Genomic DNA, 16,612 nt, shown 5'->3' with positions numbered 1-16,612 from the left:
ATGCTCTACTTCATTGTTGAGAGATTTAAAAAACATGACATTTATGTCAATAAAAATAAACATTAAATGAACAACAATTAATATCTCTTTACTTTCACTATACAGAGGTCAAATATCAATACAGTTGTATCTGCCATTGTATAAATGAAACATTTTAAATCAGTGCATATAGCATGGTTTTGGAATTGTTAAAGTAAACATGAGCAAGCAATGTTTGATGTCTAGAGGATGCAACTGAAGAAACACCTGGAGGTGTTACTTGGCTATAATTAATTAATGAAAGAATAAATGAAATTATGTTTAATGATAAATGGATTTTAGCAACAATATTATGTAAAATCAGTTTGTGGTTATGAGAAAAGGAGTGGGAGCTCTAATAGTAATGAAAATTTAGTATGACTGTACTGGAAGTTATGAATTTATGTAAACAGATTTGAATACATATGTATTTGTCCATTTGTAAATATCTTTAACTGCGTAAATATGTTGTAAATAAGAGCTCTTTTGTATATATATATATATATATAAAGGACTCCTACTGTTTTCATTAAGTGGCATGGGATCTTTTATACCCACATGAGAGACCACCAACTCAGGCAGATGAGATGCAGCTTAAGATTTCATTTGAATAAAGTTTGACAAAACTAGAAAAATAACCCATCACCACTCAATAGAGAACATTAAACCACCTTACAGAATATCACCAAATAGACAATTCACAGGCACATATTTAAATACCTCATATCTAAACACTACGAACAACATGTCCTCAATCTGGGAATCAACTTTGTGTCCGAACAGTGGAAAGAAACCAAAATCAACCTACATCAGCCACTAGTGGCCTATCTCTATACTCCACACATTAGGCAAAACATTTGGAAAATGTATCTGTATTCAATTTACCACATAATTTCACAAATACCACTTGCTCTCCAACAAACGATACAGTTTTTATTGAGACAGGAGTACCATGATGGCACTCTGGAATCTTAAGGGTGACATCTTAATCACCTTGAATAGAAGCAACATAATATTGCCATTTTCGTTGCCTAATCCAAGCTAATAATATGGCTGATACTCCATTCTACAACCACCCCTCTTACAAGCACTGGGATAATCCCATGAATGGCTCAATAATTCACAGTCTTTCTCAGCAGCAGATCCTTCAGAGTAAAAACTGGAACTTCCATCTCTCAAACTGCTTCCATGCAGTCTGATGTTCTGCACTAATCTACGCTTGTCCCTTTACTATTTTCAGTTTTTAAAAATAAACAATTTAGCTTACCTTAATTATAACTCCTAATATATGGTTATGATATAATCATATATAAATCTAGCAGAGGTGCAACTAGGCATTCTGGCACCTGCTGCCATCCCCTGATCTGCACCCCCCCCCCCCCACATCAGCTTTAAGTTGAGGAGAAAAAACTGATACAGTTTAATCCATATATGGAGTGTTAAAGCATTTCACTTCTAAAAGAAAAAAAAAGTCTTCTTTTCTTTTAAAATGTAGCAAACTGCTTGTTACAATGTAGCAGGAATCTGCTACAGTTTATGCCACAAACAGAGTGCTAGGCAGTTCTGACTACAAATGCAATACCGGAAATGCATGGCACTAAAAATAAAGATTGCACTCACCTGGCACTTTTTCACCCCGAACAAACTATGCTACTCCATTCTAAAAACTAAGCAAATGGCTTAGCATCAAAAAGCTGTAACTCACCTCCCAAAAATCTTCTTCAAAACAAATAAAGAGAGTGGCAAGAGTCCACTGTATTCTCTGCAGGCTAAATCAGTAGAACAACCATATTGAAACACCCACATTCATTCAATACCTGGACATCTGGCTCAATCAGCCACTTAACTTTCAACCTACCTTTCCCACCTTTGCAGATCCAAAAAAATCAAATGCCTCATATTCTGGGTCCAAAGATTCTCCTAATCCCTCTGTCCTCCAGTCAGGGATGCCATAGGCAAAGGCATTCTACTTGCCCAACTTGAATACCGTTTATCACTGTTTGGCTCTATCTCAAGCAAAAACACAACACTTCAAACCTTATCTAATAAGACATATTACTTCATTACCATTTCTCCACTCTATGAACATCATAGCCTCTCAAAAACCAGATGACTACCATTTCTAGTTAAAGGAAACCTTCTTCTAGGGTCCCCTTCTTTTCAGATTGCCACTCTAAAACATACCTTCTCCACTCATTATGAGACTCATCACTACCACCCCAACCTATAATCTTAGGACCCATACTACACAGGACCAACACTCAAACCCAGGCTAAACAACTTTAGAGCCCCAACCACAGCTTCTCTGTGCTCACTCCAAAACCTATGGCAATCACTCTCACCAATTCTCACTGAGTTGTGAAACTACTCTAGTCTTTGACCACAGTTCAACCACTTTTGACAGAAAGAAAATAAATGCAAATTGCAGAATAAAAAAGGATGTATCACATAAACTGACCAAATACTCCCTTCCATGCTACTCCTGTGAACTTCTGCCTCCTTGATTCATCACTGAAACAAATTATTTCTTTTGTAAATATGTACACACCATCACTAATGTATGCTGTCCTGCAGCTGACGCTGCATTAATATTACATGATGTACTTCAAATTCTTGCACATTGATATTACAGGTCTATATTATAACCTTGAATGATTAAAAGAGTGAACGCTGTTTAATCAACCCCTAAAAATCAAAAGCATTAAATCTCAAACACACGGAACAGCGATTTTTTTCCCCAGGGAAAAAAATCACTGGGCCATTTTCTTGACTTTGCCATTTTCTCCACTGTGGTGCGATCTTGGAGTTGGTATATTTAAGTGGGGGTGGGGGGGTGGGGAGTGAAGGCCCTCGCTTTGTTTTGTGTGTGGATTTTTTTTTTTTTTTTTTTTTTTGTGGAGCAGCGATTTTTTTTTCCCTGGGAAAACATCTCTGTTCCGTGTGTTCGGGATTTAGTGCTTTCGATTTTCAGGGGTCGATTAAAGAGCATTCACTCTTTTAATCATTTGAGGTTATAATAGAGACCCGATATTACTGTGTTTGTTTTTCATTGACCATTGTTGTACATACTATAAGTTATCCCTCTTATTATACACTGATTGCTGGTTTACACACAATGTGTACACTTTCTGAATTCAAGAATAACTTTACCACAATGCTTGTACTGTCTATTCACTTAGAAAGTTTACGCTAAGTGTACACAAAGCATACACTTTGCGGTAACTTTTATGAATCCAGCCTTATGTGTTGCTAACCTGTGACGAGCCTGAAACTCGTCAATCTATGTTCACTGCTCTACTCTATTATAAAAATTTAATAAAAATAAATAAATACATACATAAAAAGTATCTCTGTTTACAGCTGCTTTTGAAAGATCTGTATCCTTCTACTGGCCCCTGTCTCAGATCTCATCTCTAAAAGTGCATTTGCACTTCTTAAGCCCTTTTGATAATTTATTTATTTATTTTACTTCCTTTCTGATGGCCTAAGAAGCAGAATATTGCAGCAAAAAGAAAACCAGGCAGTCAGTTCTGCCTATTTATTTTGCTACATTTGAAATTATATCCTTTGCTGGAATGTTGCCTTTTTTGATCTATCTATCTCATGGATGGAAATCTTCTTCCATCTTGGTCACAAGGTTCCCCACTACAGGAAATCCCATCTGGGGGACTCTACAATCTTCAAAATGAAGTCCAGGATACAACTTGATGCATACAGACTAAGCACTACCGTGTGATTAGAAAACAGAAGCCTGCTCACACAGACTCACTCCAGCAATGGTGACTGAACTGCCTGGCATGTGGGACAGTTTATGAACATAAGTCTGCACAGTTTGGAATGTGGGACAGAGCATACATGAATTATGAGTTGTCATGCTGAGCATGTAGTGAGGAATATGGCAGAAGAAATTCTGAATTAGATACATGAAGACAACATAACTTTAGAATATCTCTACCATTATACCAGGCAATGGCTTTCTTGAATTGAGGCACAGAAGCACAGAACTCCCATTCCACTTAGCAGGAATTCTGACAAAAATCTTAAAGAAAGAAGCCAGGCATGAATAAGAGAAATTACAGGATTTCTTGAGTGGGTACACCTGAAGCCACTATTGCTGTGTTTCCTATTGACAACTTGTCAACATGCCAATCCAATGACAGGCCCCTAAAGGGTCATATATAAATTTACAGTCAGAGCTTCCACACCTGATGTCTCCCATGTGTATTAATTAAAATGTGAGCCGCTGCTCAGTCCTGGAGAAAATTCTCTGTCAATGGGCTTGAAAATAACTTCCAGGTAACCCTTATCTGCAGCTGAGTGGCACATATGTGACCAATTTTATCCCATGACAGTTCTGAGAATGAAGATATTGCACTTTTATATTGATAGTTAAAAGCTGCTAATGAGCTGTGCTTTTAAAGATGATGCCTTCTTACCGTACTACTGAAACTAGTGTGATTTTCTCAAAAGTGACTATCCCATGAGTGACCTGGTAGTAAGCCAAAATGTATGGACTGATACTAATGTGACTATCCTATGAGTGACCTGGTGATAAGACACAGTGTACCCAATGACACTAGTGCTACTGTCCCATGGCTGACCCAGAGATATGTCAGAATACTTCCACTGACACTAATTAGTATAACTAAACCTGGAGTGATCTGGTGTAAATCAGAATACACCTACTGACATTAGTGTAACTACATCATAAATAACCTGGTAGTAATTCACAATATATACACTCACATTAGTGTGACTGCCATGGGAGACCTGGTGCTAAGACACAACATATCCAATGACATTAGTGTGACTGACCATGAGTGACCCAGTGATAAGTCAGAATACACCGATTGATAGTAATGTGACTGTCTTATAAGTGACCTGGTCAAGTCACAATATACCCATAAACATTAGTGTGATTGTTCATTAATGACATAGTGGCAAGTCACAATATACCCAATAAAACTAATGTGACTGTTCCTTTAGTGGACCAGTGGTTCATCACAATATACCTAATGAAACTGTCCCATGAGTGACACTGTGGTAAGACAATATACCCACTGACACTAATGTGACTGTCTCAAGAGACCACTGGTAAATTACAATATACCCTTTGACACAAGTGTGACTACCCAGAATAATGTAGAAGGATCAAAACTCAATCAGGATGAGCATGTAAAGCAGATTAATAATAATAATAATGAAATAAATAGATAGAGCAACAAGCAAAACAAAACTGTAGCACTGTAAAAATCAATTAAATTCACATTTCCCATTTATCACATATACATTATGACATAACTATTCAGGGACAGTGCTAGATCACATTTGTTTGAAAATTCAAATGCTGTTTTATGTATTAATCACATTTAAAATAACAAGACATTAATTGTATCTTTTATCTTATAATTACTACCTACCACGGCAGATGCTGCCTTCTCGTGTAATCGCCTGCCTGCATATGGAGCATGATTTGATCTTCTTGAAATTTTTCACCTTAAATGTATGGGAATTTGAAGCTTCAAGGTCTTCAGGCTAGACAAAGGAGGTAGAGAAGCTAGTCAATTATCAGTAATATTGCATTCATATATTTTATTAGTATTTTATTCTGCATTCCCTTCCTCCTCCATGAGCTGATGTTTTTATCCACAAAGAAAATAAGTCGATTAATTTTGTTATTACATTCTATAGCCAACAAATGAAACATCTTGAATTACAACTCACACAAGTAGTTTTATAAAAAATACCAAAAATAACAAGGCTATACCTACCATATCTGACTGTTACCTTGTAGTTGTACAATCTCCTCTTCAAATCTCTTTCCATATTTCTCATATCCCCTCCCCAGTTGGTTCTCCTTTCTGTCCATAACCATTTCATTCTACCTCTGGCCTGGCAGATATTATAGCTCTTTACTACCTGCTTTAATACCATTACATTTCACTTAACCTCCATGAATTGCCAGCATCCATACAGGGCACAACTATAAAATGTCTGTTTTAAATAACAGAAAGTTGTTAAATCAATGCACAAGATTTCTATAGCCTTACACTGTTGTTGTCCTAAAAAGGACCGTTAATGATCTTTCTTTCAGGAAAGCATAAATAACAAACACATACTGTATCATGGCAGCTTATTAAATTGCAAATGTAGCAATAAGATAGCATCAAGTCCCAAAATCAGAACACATGGAATCAGGAGCAGATAATGAAGTATGCTGGATGCAGAAAGCAAATTTATCTGCAGAGGGCACTATATCTATGAGAAAAGCTCTGAGTCTTTTGTCAGCTATGATAAATCTGTGCAATGCTAGATACCTAATTGTGAACATATAAAAGGGCATTTATATCTAGATCAAAATCTATCCATCTGTATGTACTAATATATAACAATATATAATATATAGCATACATATTTTATATATATATATATATATATATATATATATATATATATATATATATATATATATATATATATATATAGATATATATTTAGATATCAATACACACTATGTATGAATAACTGTACCTCCACAGCACATTAGGAAAGCTTTACATTTACTGTTACTACCATTGAAAGTTGCCATTAGAAGAACCATTGCTTCTTATATGTTAAAACAATAAACCTGTTTTGAAAAAAAAAGAAGAACCATTGCTGAGGAAAAACAGTCCGTTTTGAACCTAATATTTTCTCTGTATGATTTTTTTTTTTTCAAGTTCTTTTTTTAAGCTTTATAACTCTGATGTGGTGTACTTATAACAGATACAATGCACAACTCCCAAAGCAAAATCCTTGGATATTCTGAAAAGCAGGAGTAGATTAGCACGGAATAAAATCAGACATGCACTTTTTTCAAAAGGTTTTATGTACACTCTGCCTCTGCTCGGCGCAGAGCAGCCAAAGTCAATTAAGGCACTAATAAGCCACTAGGTTTATAAGTTGGGATCCCATGGAACACAGGACTTAGATACAGGAGAACTGCATAATGGGTGAATGATGTCATAAATCAATGACAACAAGGTTTTATTTTGGTGGGCATTAAGCAACAAATATGTGAAATAATGATTATGGCAGCAGCTGCTGACAATGTGCAGTGCACTCTGCAACCCTGGCAAGTTGCAGACTTTGTTACTGAGAAATCATTATGCATATTGAAAATAATCAGTCATTTAACTTAAAATGGTATTAGGAATCTATATCAGTGCTTAAAGGTGCCTTAAGAAGTTTAGGTCTGTGAAATGCAGGTTACAAACACAGGACAGTGTGCACATGATAATCCAAAACACACCTTTTTCTATTATTCCTGTAAGGGTTGGGAGGGTGGCCTAATGGTTAAGGTGTTTGCCTTACAAATACAAGGTGCAAGGTTTGAGTCTCCCAAGGGATAATTGGCTAGGCTTAAAATGGCTTGCAAGGGCAGTTAGCCTAGTACTAATCTATGAACCTATGTACCAATTCCCATTTCTTGACATTTATTTATTTATTTATTTATTTATTTATTTCCAGTTGATTACCGGGGAAGTCCACTGAGCCCAGAGAGCCTGCTTTCAGTGGAGGCCCCCAGGGAGAAAAGCTCCATGAAACAGATTACTGTAAAGATAGCAGTCCAATAAAAATAAAAGTACAAGTACAAATACATATCAAATAATACAAAGTGTGAGCAATATTGCCCATAGTGGAAAAATATTGTGCAGATGCATTTTAACAAATTCACACAGTTAAATAAGTCAAAAGTCAAAAGCTATTTACAGAGTGTGAGAGATTGTATGGGAATTAGCTATAGAAGGTTATAGCCAGCTATGATGCTTAGGAACTCAGGAGGATACCCTCCCAGGGGCTTTTGCTAAAGAGTTCTAGGTAGGGAGAATGCAGTTACATTTCCGTTTGGAGGAGAGGTAGGTGTAAAGCTGAGTTTTGAAGTTGTTTGTGTTTGACATTGTCCTTAGTGTCGAAGGGAGAGAGTTTCATTTCTTACCCAAGGAGAAGGAGAGGAGATGTTGTCCAGCAGGACGTTTAGGTTTGTGGACAGTAATTAAGTTTTGGTGTTCAGATCTGAGAGTTCTATTTGGGGTGTATGGGGGAAGGATGTTAGTTAGAGTGGAGCATTTGGTTGGATTAAATATTAGTCTATGTGCTGTAGTGAGCTGAGGGAAGTCCAGGTAATTTGCGAATTCTAGCCAGTTGAGGGATTGTAGGGTAACACAGTGATGAATGGAATGTTTGGCTTTGGTGACAAATTTAGAAATTTTGTTATAACAGCTTTCAAGTCTGGAAGTGATGGTAGAGGATAGGTTAGTTAGTAGTGGGGTACCATACAGAAGGGAGGGAAGGAGGTAAGAGGAGGCCAGAGTATGCCTGGTAGATGTAGACAGGAAGTGGTTGTTCCTGTACAGCATACTTAGTTTTTGGTGGGTTTCTTTATATTTTGCTGAATATGGATGTTGAACTTGAGGTGTTCGTCTATAGTTATACCGAGTAGTTTGGCAAAGGGAACAACTTTGATCAGAGAGTTACTTTGGCTCAGGACTTGGAAGGAATTTTTTATCAAAAAGGAAATATTTTGAGAGTGTGAATAGTAGTATTTTAGATTTGTTAGCATTGAGAGAAAGGTGATTTTGGTGCATCCAGATCTCAGTAGTTGAGAAGGCAGTTGGAGTTTTAGATAGGAGTTCAGGGAGGTTAGAGGCAGAGCAGATAAGTGTAGAGTCATCTGCATATTGCATGATTTTGGCATTAGGAATAGCAGAGTGAAAGTTATTGATAAAGATTTTTTCCCACTAGTCTCTTACCAGCTTACTGTCTCATCAACTCACTTTCCATGAACCATCCAAAAATGCGGCTACAGGTGCACTCTGTTATGTCCACATATACTAAGCTTCAGAGAAATATTTTTTTTCTAATTTACTCCTATTGTTTGGAATTATTGACCATTGACCTTCAAAATCTTTATGCCTTTCCTCCCTTTAGGAGCACATTAGGGATTTCTGACACTAACGGCTTCTAACTTTACCTGCACTTCATGTATACATCAGTCATCACTTCTTGACTTCACAATTCCCTCAGCTGTAATGCATACACTTCCCCCACTACAAATTAAATAAACTACTTGTCAACAGGATGCAGCTCCCTTTCTCACATCATATTTCAACCTGCATCTCACTATACTGCTTTACTCCCACACACTTAGTCATTACTTTTTTCCTTTTTTGAGGGGGGGGGGGGATAAAGTAGACCACCTAATGAAACACATATTATTTAATCAGTTCTATGCACCACAACCTGAAACATTCATAACATTACCTAGTTTCCCTTTACCTGCTTACTTGGATTTTTTCCTCAAGAATTCACATGGTCTAATGTTCCTAACTTTCCTTGTAAAACCCAGATTTGTCTTAAACTGCAAAGTAGCTTTAGTCAAGATATTGTAATATTATTTCCTATTAGTTGCTGATTCTTTCATTAATAATCTCTCTCTCTTACATATATATATATATATATACATATACATATATATATATATATATATATATATATATATACACACACACACACTCTCACACACACACACACATATGGATTCCCTTTCAAATTTTGAAAGACCAGAATCCCAAATGTTATTTTTGTGAGAAGTTAAAGTCCCAAATCACACTTGCCCATTGTGGGGAAATATGCTGTTTTCCCCACTGTACTGCAATCTCAGAGGTGGTATACATAGTTGGGGTGTGTATCCCCCCCACCTAGGTGGGTTTCAGATCATTCAGTGTATACTGTATAGTTTTGGGCAAGTGCTTACTTGACCTGGGGAAAAGTTCATGATTCAAGATTTTAACTTTAGTTATTTTCATTTTGCAAAAATAACATTCGGGATTCTGGTCTTTCGATATCTGAAAGATAATCCTTATATATAGATAGATACCAACATCATTAATCCTCTTTTTGCCATTTCCACATGAGGTCAAAGTGTGGTATCAACTGTCACCAGCTCTCTCATTTCATAGCCACAATCAGACTTTACTGTCACCAGCTCTCTCATTTCATAGCCACAATCAGACTTTACTGTCACAGGTCTCCCATGCAGGTTATCCATCGTTTGGCTGCATATCATCTCCTCTTGGCTATTTCTCATCTCTCCCAAATTGTCTTTACTAAGTCATCTTCTACTTTCCTGAACATGGGACCATACCACCTTCTAAGCAATCGGGACTCTAATTAAGAAACACAGAACCTATTGTTTCACTGCATACAAACATGGCATTATTCATTGTAAACATTTAAAATGTTCTTTGTTTTCTGCAAATGGTTCATATGCATATGTATTTTTAGCTTTTATGTACTTTCAAGTTTGTGTTAGTATTTCTTGCTTTTATCTGTTTTCAGTAACAGGACTACTTCTAATTTATATTATTTTCAATCATTCTCTGACTATTTGCTTTATTCTTTTTCAAGTCTGCAGGGGAGTTGAACATATTTTGGAAACTACTTGTCACAAAGCAAAGAAACTGGTACTAGATGGGATGTCAACCTGCTGTACTGTTACATTCACATACATGACATGCACACCTACATGCAATTTGGGGGACTACTAATTCCACTACAATCCATCTTTTTATATGAGAGGAAATCCATATTCATATGTTTATCTTTTTACACTTTAATTTTATATATTGCCCCTGCCCCACATAATTTATATATTGTTTCTCTACATTTTTTCTATGATGACTTTTCTGTATATACTTTACATAGTTTATGTTTTTATATTTTTCTTTAAGTGACTTCTTTTTTCACACACCAAACAATACTTTGACTGGCTTTGAAAATGACCCATCTAGACAGCCTATGGTAAATGTTATTGTCTGACCATCTTTTTATTTCAGTTCTACTTTATACAGCCATCCCTTTTGTGTGAAAACCTTCACAATTTAATATACATGGTTTTCCAGTGTATTACAATAAATAACTGGTGCCAAAATCACGAACTGAAACAAAATACATGATTGTACACTTTTGGAAGTCATCTACCTCAGTGGACTACCACATTAACAATATGTCCCTCCAAAGAGTTGACCTAGTTGTTTGGGATTTGGGAATGTGTGTGGACAGTGACCTAACTTTTGACTAACGTGTGTCCATTGTTGTAAGAAAGTCTTTCTATGTTGCACAATTTATAAACAAAGAGATTGTGTCTAGGTTTAGGGATGTCATTGCCCCCCTTTACTCAGCCCTCATTAGGCCACTGATTGAATATAATGCCCTCTTTGGCGTGTATCTGTCCAGACACATGCAGCAACTGGAACGTCCAAAGAGATACCTTACTAAAAGGATAAAAAATAATAAGGACCACTGTACTGAAACCAGCAGAAACACAGAAAAGTCTGGCAGTAGAAAAGCAGGCAAAAAGTCCACAAACAGAAACAAATTTATTAGTAAGTGCTTTCGTTTGGTGTAATCACCAAACTTCATCAGACAAACCCAGTTAAAAACAATACCCTTATATACTTATTTGTTTACATCATCAGGGTTCAACAGCCAATAGAAAACTTTACAATATTTAAAGTTTAAAAATACAGCCATATGAAATTGTGGATGCATTCTTCAACTAACAGTATTACTATATATATATATATATATATATATATATATATATATATATATATATATATGTGTGTGTGTGTGTGTGTGTGTGTGTGTGTGTGTAAATATATTCTAAGCTAAAACCTTTAACTAATATACACATGTTTTTACCTGTCAGAAACTTTCATTTTTAAAAAACTATTGATGGAATTCATTTCATTTAACCCAGGGGATGAACCAGCATTCAAATAGATTTGCCACCATGTCTCTTTATTTCTAATATTAATTTCCATAGTCCACCTCGTGGGTCCCTTAAAACATGATACAGTACTAGGAATTTAAAACTATGTGAGGGAAGTTTGTTCACATGTCTATATAGAGCATTAGTGTCCCTATGGTGTGAGATGTCATAGAAATTTTCGTATATTCCTTGGGATAGTCTTCTTTGAGTCTTTCCAACATAAAATAGTGGACATTGTACACAAAAAGCAAAATATACTACCCCCTGTGAGTAGCAACTGTTTCTTCTCCTTATAGAGATAATTATTGCCTATATTGACATTGGACCTATGAATAACGTGGCTACATTGATTACACATACCACAAGGGACCATTTTTCCAGTGTTCCATGTTCCATTTATACATAGGAATTTGCAGTGGAAACAGAAGCTGACTTTATTTTCTTTAGTGGACACCTTTTCATTCCCATGGTTGACTGAAACATCTCTGTACCCCAAGTGGGTAGTCCGTCTTTCTAGGGGAGACTAAGCTCATAGCAACTCAGTCTTTAGTCATCAGGGTATCAGGAGAAGAATGGTACATAGATGACTATCACCCTGAAGAGTACCTTGGTCCCCATTCCCCCCCACTGCAAACCCTTCTTTGTGCTTCAACAAATGTCTTTGTTTTTCTTATGCTTCAGTAGGTGCCATCTTCATTATAATGGCATGAGGATCAGGCTTCGTCTAGGCATATTTAAGGATGGACATTCACTGGCCCCACACTAGGGAGCTACTTAACAGCATCACAACTACAGAAGCCATCATTAAATAACTTGGTAGAGGAAGGGAGTGTAAAGTCCTAGCCACACTCTTGATGTCTGACATGAACACAAGACTGAAGGTCTGCCGTAACTTCACAGTGATATATATGCAGACTCATACATATGATCCATGAAGGATTCTGCAAATGACTTGGATAGGTGAAATACTGCATGCTCAACTACTTGTCCAACAGGTGCTGGTTTTACAGAGGACTGAACTACCAATTTCATCCTAGAATGGGTGAGGCGTCATGAGCCAGTCACTCCTATTTCCTTCAGCAGCAATTCGGCTATTTGGTCTCAGTATGTCTGGGACACTGTCAGAGTGTTATCTCACTTTCCATGCCATGGAGCAGCCTGTACTTGGTAAAGTCACAATAAAAAGTACATAACAACCTGAAGAGATGAGTCTAGTAACATGTTTAAGAAAATGAACATGCAATTGGAAGAGAAAAGTTGGACTTACAACTGGTAAAACGGAGCTGCATAAGATGAATTTTGAAGGCATTAATGCATAGGTTAAACAACAGAAACATGAATAAGAGCAAATATGTCTACTCTTAACTTGCCATGTAAACAAAATGGGTGAATAGAGGTCATAAAAGGTAATCAAGACATAAAGAAATTATACAAATATTAGAAGGGAACACTACAGGCAATCAAGTTCCAGAGCTGGAAAACCAATATTTTAAAGCCAGGTACTCAAGGCCCTTGTAGCTCACGCAGGTTGCTGCCCATGAACAGACTTGAATATGAGTTTGGGTAAGTAGCCAATGGGAGGGAGCATAAGGGGGATTTTAGGTTCAGATAGTGGAAGGAGGATTTCATGCTTAGGGAGTGAGAAGGGAGTTTTAGGCATAGGGAGTAGGAAGACAGTTTTACGCTTGGGGGATCAGTCTAGGAATTTACATTTTGGAAACAATCAGGAACTTTAGGGGTTAGGGTTATAGAGGGAGCGGGTAGTTTAGAGTAAGGGAATGAGAATTTGTGTTGGGAACTGGGAAACAGGTGATGGCCCCTGCCGACCTTAGAAATGCATGCTAACCATAACTATGTCCCCACCCCATCCCTAACCCCATACTGTACCTTAAAATGACACTGCCACTATTCAGACAAATTGGACGCTAGTGGTATGGGGGCCATTTAGTATAAAGACCAGGAAAGGAACTCGTTTTCCTTTTCCAGTGTTTCACTTACTTGATGTTTAAGTAAGTTGGCATTATGTATGCTCAATGTTATTTTTGTCTGTGCATTTTGTTCAACATTAAGGAAGATGGATCATGCATAACCAAGTAATAATATACTGTAAGCATTTTACAAGAGAAGTCACCTCATTGTAAATGGAGTATGCACTTTAAAGGAGAGTCATGAATTTGTTCAATGGACTAAAATGTATAAATTGTACGTGAACATGTCCCAGTGTTTCAACAGTAAATTAACAATTTGATCGAAAAAAAAAGTCTCTGCTTGCCATAAACATGGGGATCAACCTGGATCCTTTTTACTATAATTTGTTTTCCTCAGTGATACACTTTTTGAGCTACATTTTGATGCTCGTTGGGTTGTTCATCAAGCTAAAGCAATTTTGCAGAACATTCTAATATATTGGTGCAGTTTTGAAAAAGGCACATTTAGTTCAGATAAATTTGAATGGGGGGTCTTAGTACGTGCCAAGATTTGCTTGATCTAAGTGAATGGATTTGTACTCTACTGTACAGTAGTTTTTTTTTTTAGTAGTGGTTAGTAGATTTCAAACAGTAGTTTGAAATGAAATGAGTGTAGCTTGGAGGAAGGTGGATCAGGAGACTACAGGTTGTTGTCTGCTTTGGTGTATTGTAATATGTGGCTTTAAGGGGATGGTGAGGTGTATGATATTAATATTTTGTTTTCAGTAGCTTGAATCAAGGAGATGTCTTGAGTTGAGTGTGAGCTAATGACAGGGAGAGTATATTCCATTCTGGGTAGCAGTACATTGACTATAATAGCATGCCTAGCTTTAGGACAGAGTAAATGTGGCATTTTACTAAAGACCAAAGGCATAAAAAACACTGCTAAGCTTAGCAGTGTTTTTTATGCCTTTGTACTCACTATATCTATCTGCGAAGGTACCTTGTATTTGTTGGGCATTTTTATTTTCATTTTACTAAAGACGTTTGATTGTCTAATGGACCTTCTTTACCTGCAGCACACAGTATAATCAACATAACTTTAAACCATGAATATATAAAACCAACAAAGGAAAACCAAGGCACAGTCTAATCTCAAAAAACTGAGAACATTCAGAGGAGACAAAATAAATCTAAAATTAAGCTACCCTAGGAGCAGCTTGCCTTGTTTTGTGTTTACTACTTTTATCACTTTAAAGCAGGTAATGCATCAAAAGTAAACAAATGACAAAATTACAGACATGGACAGCAAACAGGACTTACAGTGCACATATTCTATGAACAGCCATAATTCTATCTGGTTAACAGTATGAATCATCTATTATTATTGTTATTGTTGTTATTGTAGTTGTGCCATTTTTTTATTAAATAACTGAGACACACTAGAATCTAATGCTTATTTTTGGATATTTTTTGCTTGTAACCTAGGAACTTTGTCTTTGTCAAGTGACTTATTTCTTAACTTGGTACTGCAAACTATTTTCTTCTGAGTAACAAACCATACTAGTGAAGCCGTTATAGCAAATAAGTCATTAAAGACAAGGAGAGAGAAGATATGTGGAATACAGGGAGATTTTGAGATGAGCAAAAAAGGGATATGAGAACAAGTAAGGCATAGCTTGTGAATTGGAGGACAAGAGTTAAGAAGGGGCATAAAGGTTTTAGGGATTTTACAGAAAAGAAGAAAAAGGGGATACATTTAAGTAGCTGATGAATGATAAACAGAGAATCAGCATGGAGATGAATAAGTAGATACTGAGTTGAATAAAATGTACTGATTTTCACACAATAAAGGGTGCAGGGGGGCATCAGTGATAGGCTGATAGGTGAAGGTTGGACCAACAATATATGGCTACATTGATTTAAATAGAGGAGGGTTAATGAGGTGATTGTAGCTGTAAGTCAGAAAAAAGTAACGGCCAGGTGGGTCACTTTCCTGGGTTTTAAAGAGTCAAGTCAAGCAAATCTGATGGAAGAACCTTTGAAGAGACCTGTACATTTTATACATGCAGAGGTTGTGAGACTCAAACTGAGGTCAACAACTGATGCATGTGTAGACTTCTACCAGAGTCTTTAAACTTTACAGTGTTGAATTTCAGTGACAGGCATACAGTTTTGTATAGGAGTAGTATAGCATGCGCATTTGCCAAACATAGTGGTTTTAAGCATCATAAAATGTATTTTCTAATTTACACCAGATTACCTTAGTTTTATTTTTTAGCCCTTCAGTCTTAGTAGAGACATCAAAATTCAAATTAAAAATCAGCAAAAAATCTATCTATTAATCAATCAGTATCTACTTAAGAGCTTCAGTCAAAGCATTGTCCCATACGCAAGAGTTAGTGATGAAATATACTCTGAACAGACAAAAATAAAGCATTGATTTTAACAGCTAAGACATGCAAATATAAACAATGATTTGTTGTATTAAAAAGAATAATGTATTGTAGTAAGAATGCAGAGATTTGCTAAATAATGTCCTAACCTCTCTCCTTTTCTAAAAGCAGTCATTCAGAAGGGGAAGCAGCGTACTGTACCGACTTTTGAATACACAATGATAAATACATATTTAATAATGTACTGAGGCCATTAAGCCAGAGTCTATGCCAATCAGTATGGCATATACTTTTATTTATTTATTTTTTTCAGGGGTAGTTATTTTATCTCCTATAATGGCTCATTAAAATGTCTGCAAACATTTCTTGGTGTGTTTTGTCAGGGTCTGTCAGATGAGTCATTTACATCTTGTTTTAAAGTAATACTTTATATACCCTGTGGTAAAGTCACGTCAGGTATTTGGATATGCTGAGTA

General features: G+C 36.4%; 1 protein-coding gene across 4 annotated transcripts in view; it reads right to left on the bottom strand.

Moving 5' to 3' along the window:
* The window catches only part of TNS1 (tensin 1), a 2,530,757-nt gene that overhangs the window by 2,479,417 nt on the left and 34,728 nt on the right, over window positions 1–16,612 (bottom strand). For all 4 annotated transcript variants that reach the window (XM_044075133.1, XM_044075132.1, XM_044075134.1 and 1 more), the window contains one exon: window positions 5,439–5,553. In XM_044075133.1, coding sequence (XP_043931068.1) covers window positions 5,439–5,553 — 115 coding nt within the window. Of the gene's footprint in view, window positions 1–5,438; window positions 5,554–16,612 lie in introns of those variants that run through there.

Source organism: Protopterus annectens, chromosome 6.part0, assembly GCF_019279795.1.
Source record: "Protopterus annectens isolate FY-2018-M chromosome 6.part0, PAN1.0, whole genome shotgun sequence".
Classification (NCBI taxonomy): Eukaryota; Metazoa; Chordata; order Ceratodontiformes; family Protopteridae; genus Protopterus; species Protopterus annectens.
The sequence above is the reverse complement of the archived record's forward strand: the minus strand, read 5'-3'. Positions and strand labels throughout refer to the sequence as shown.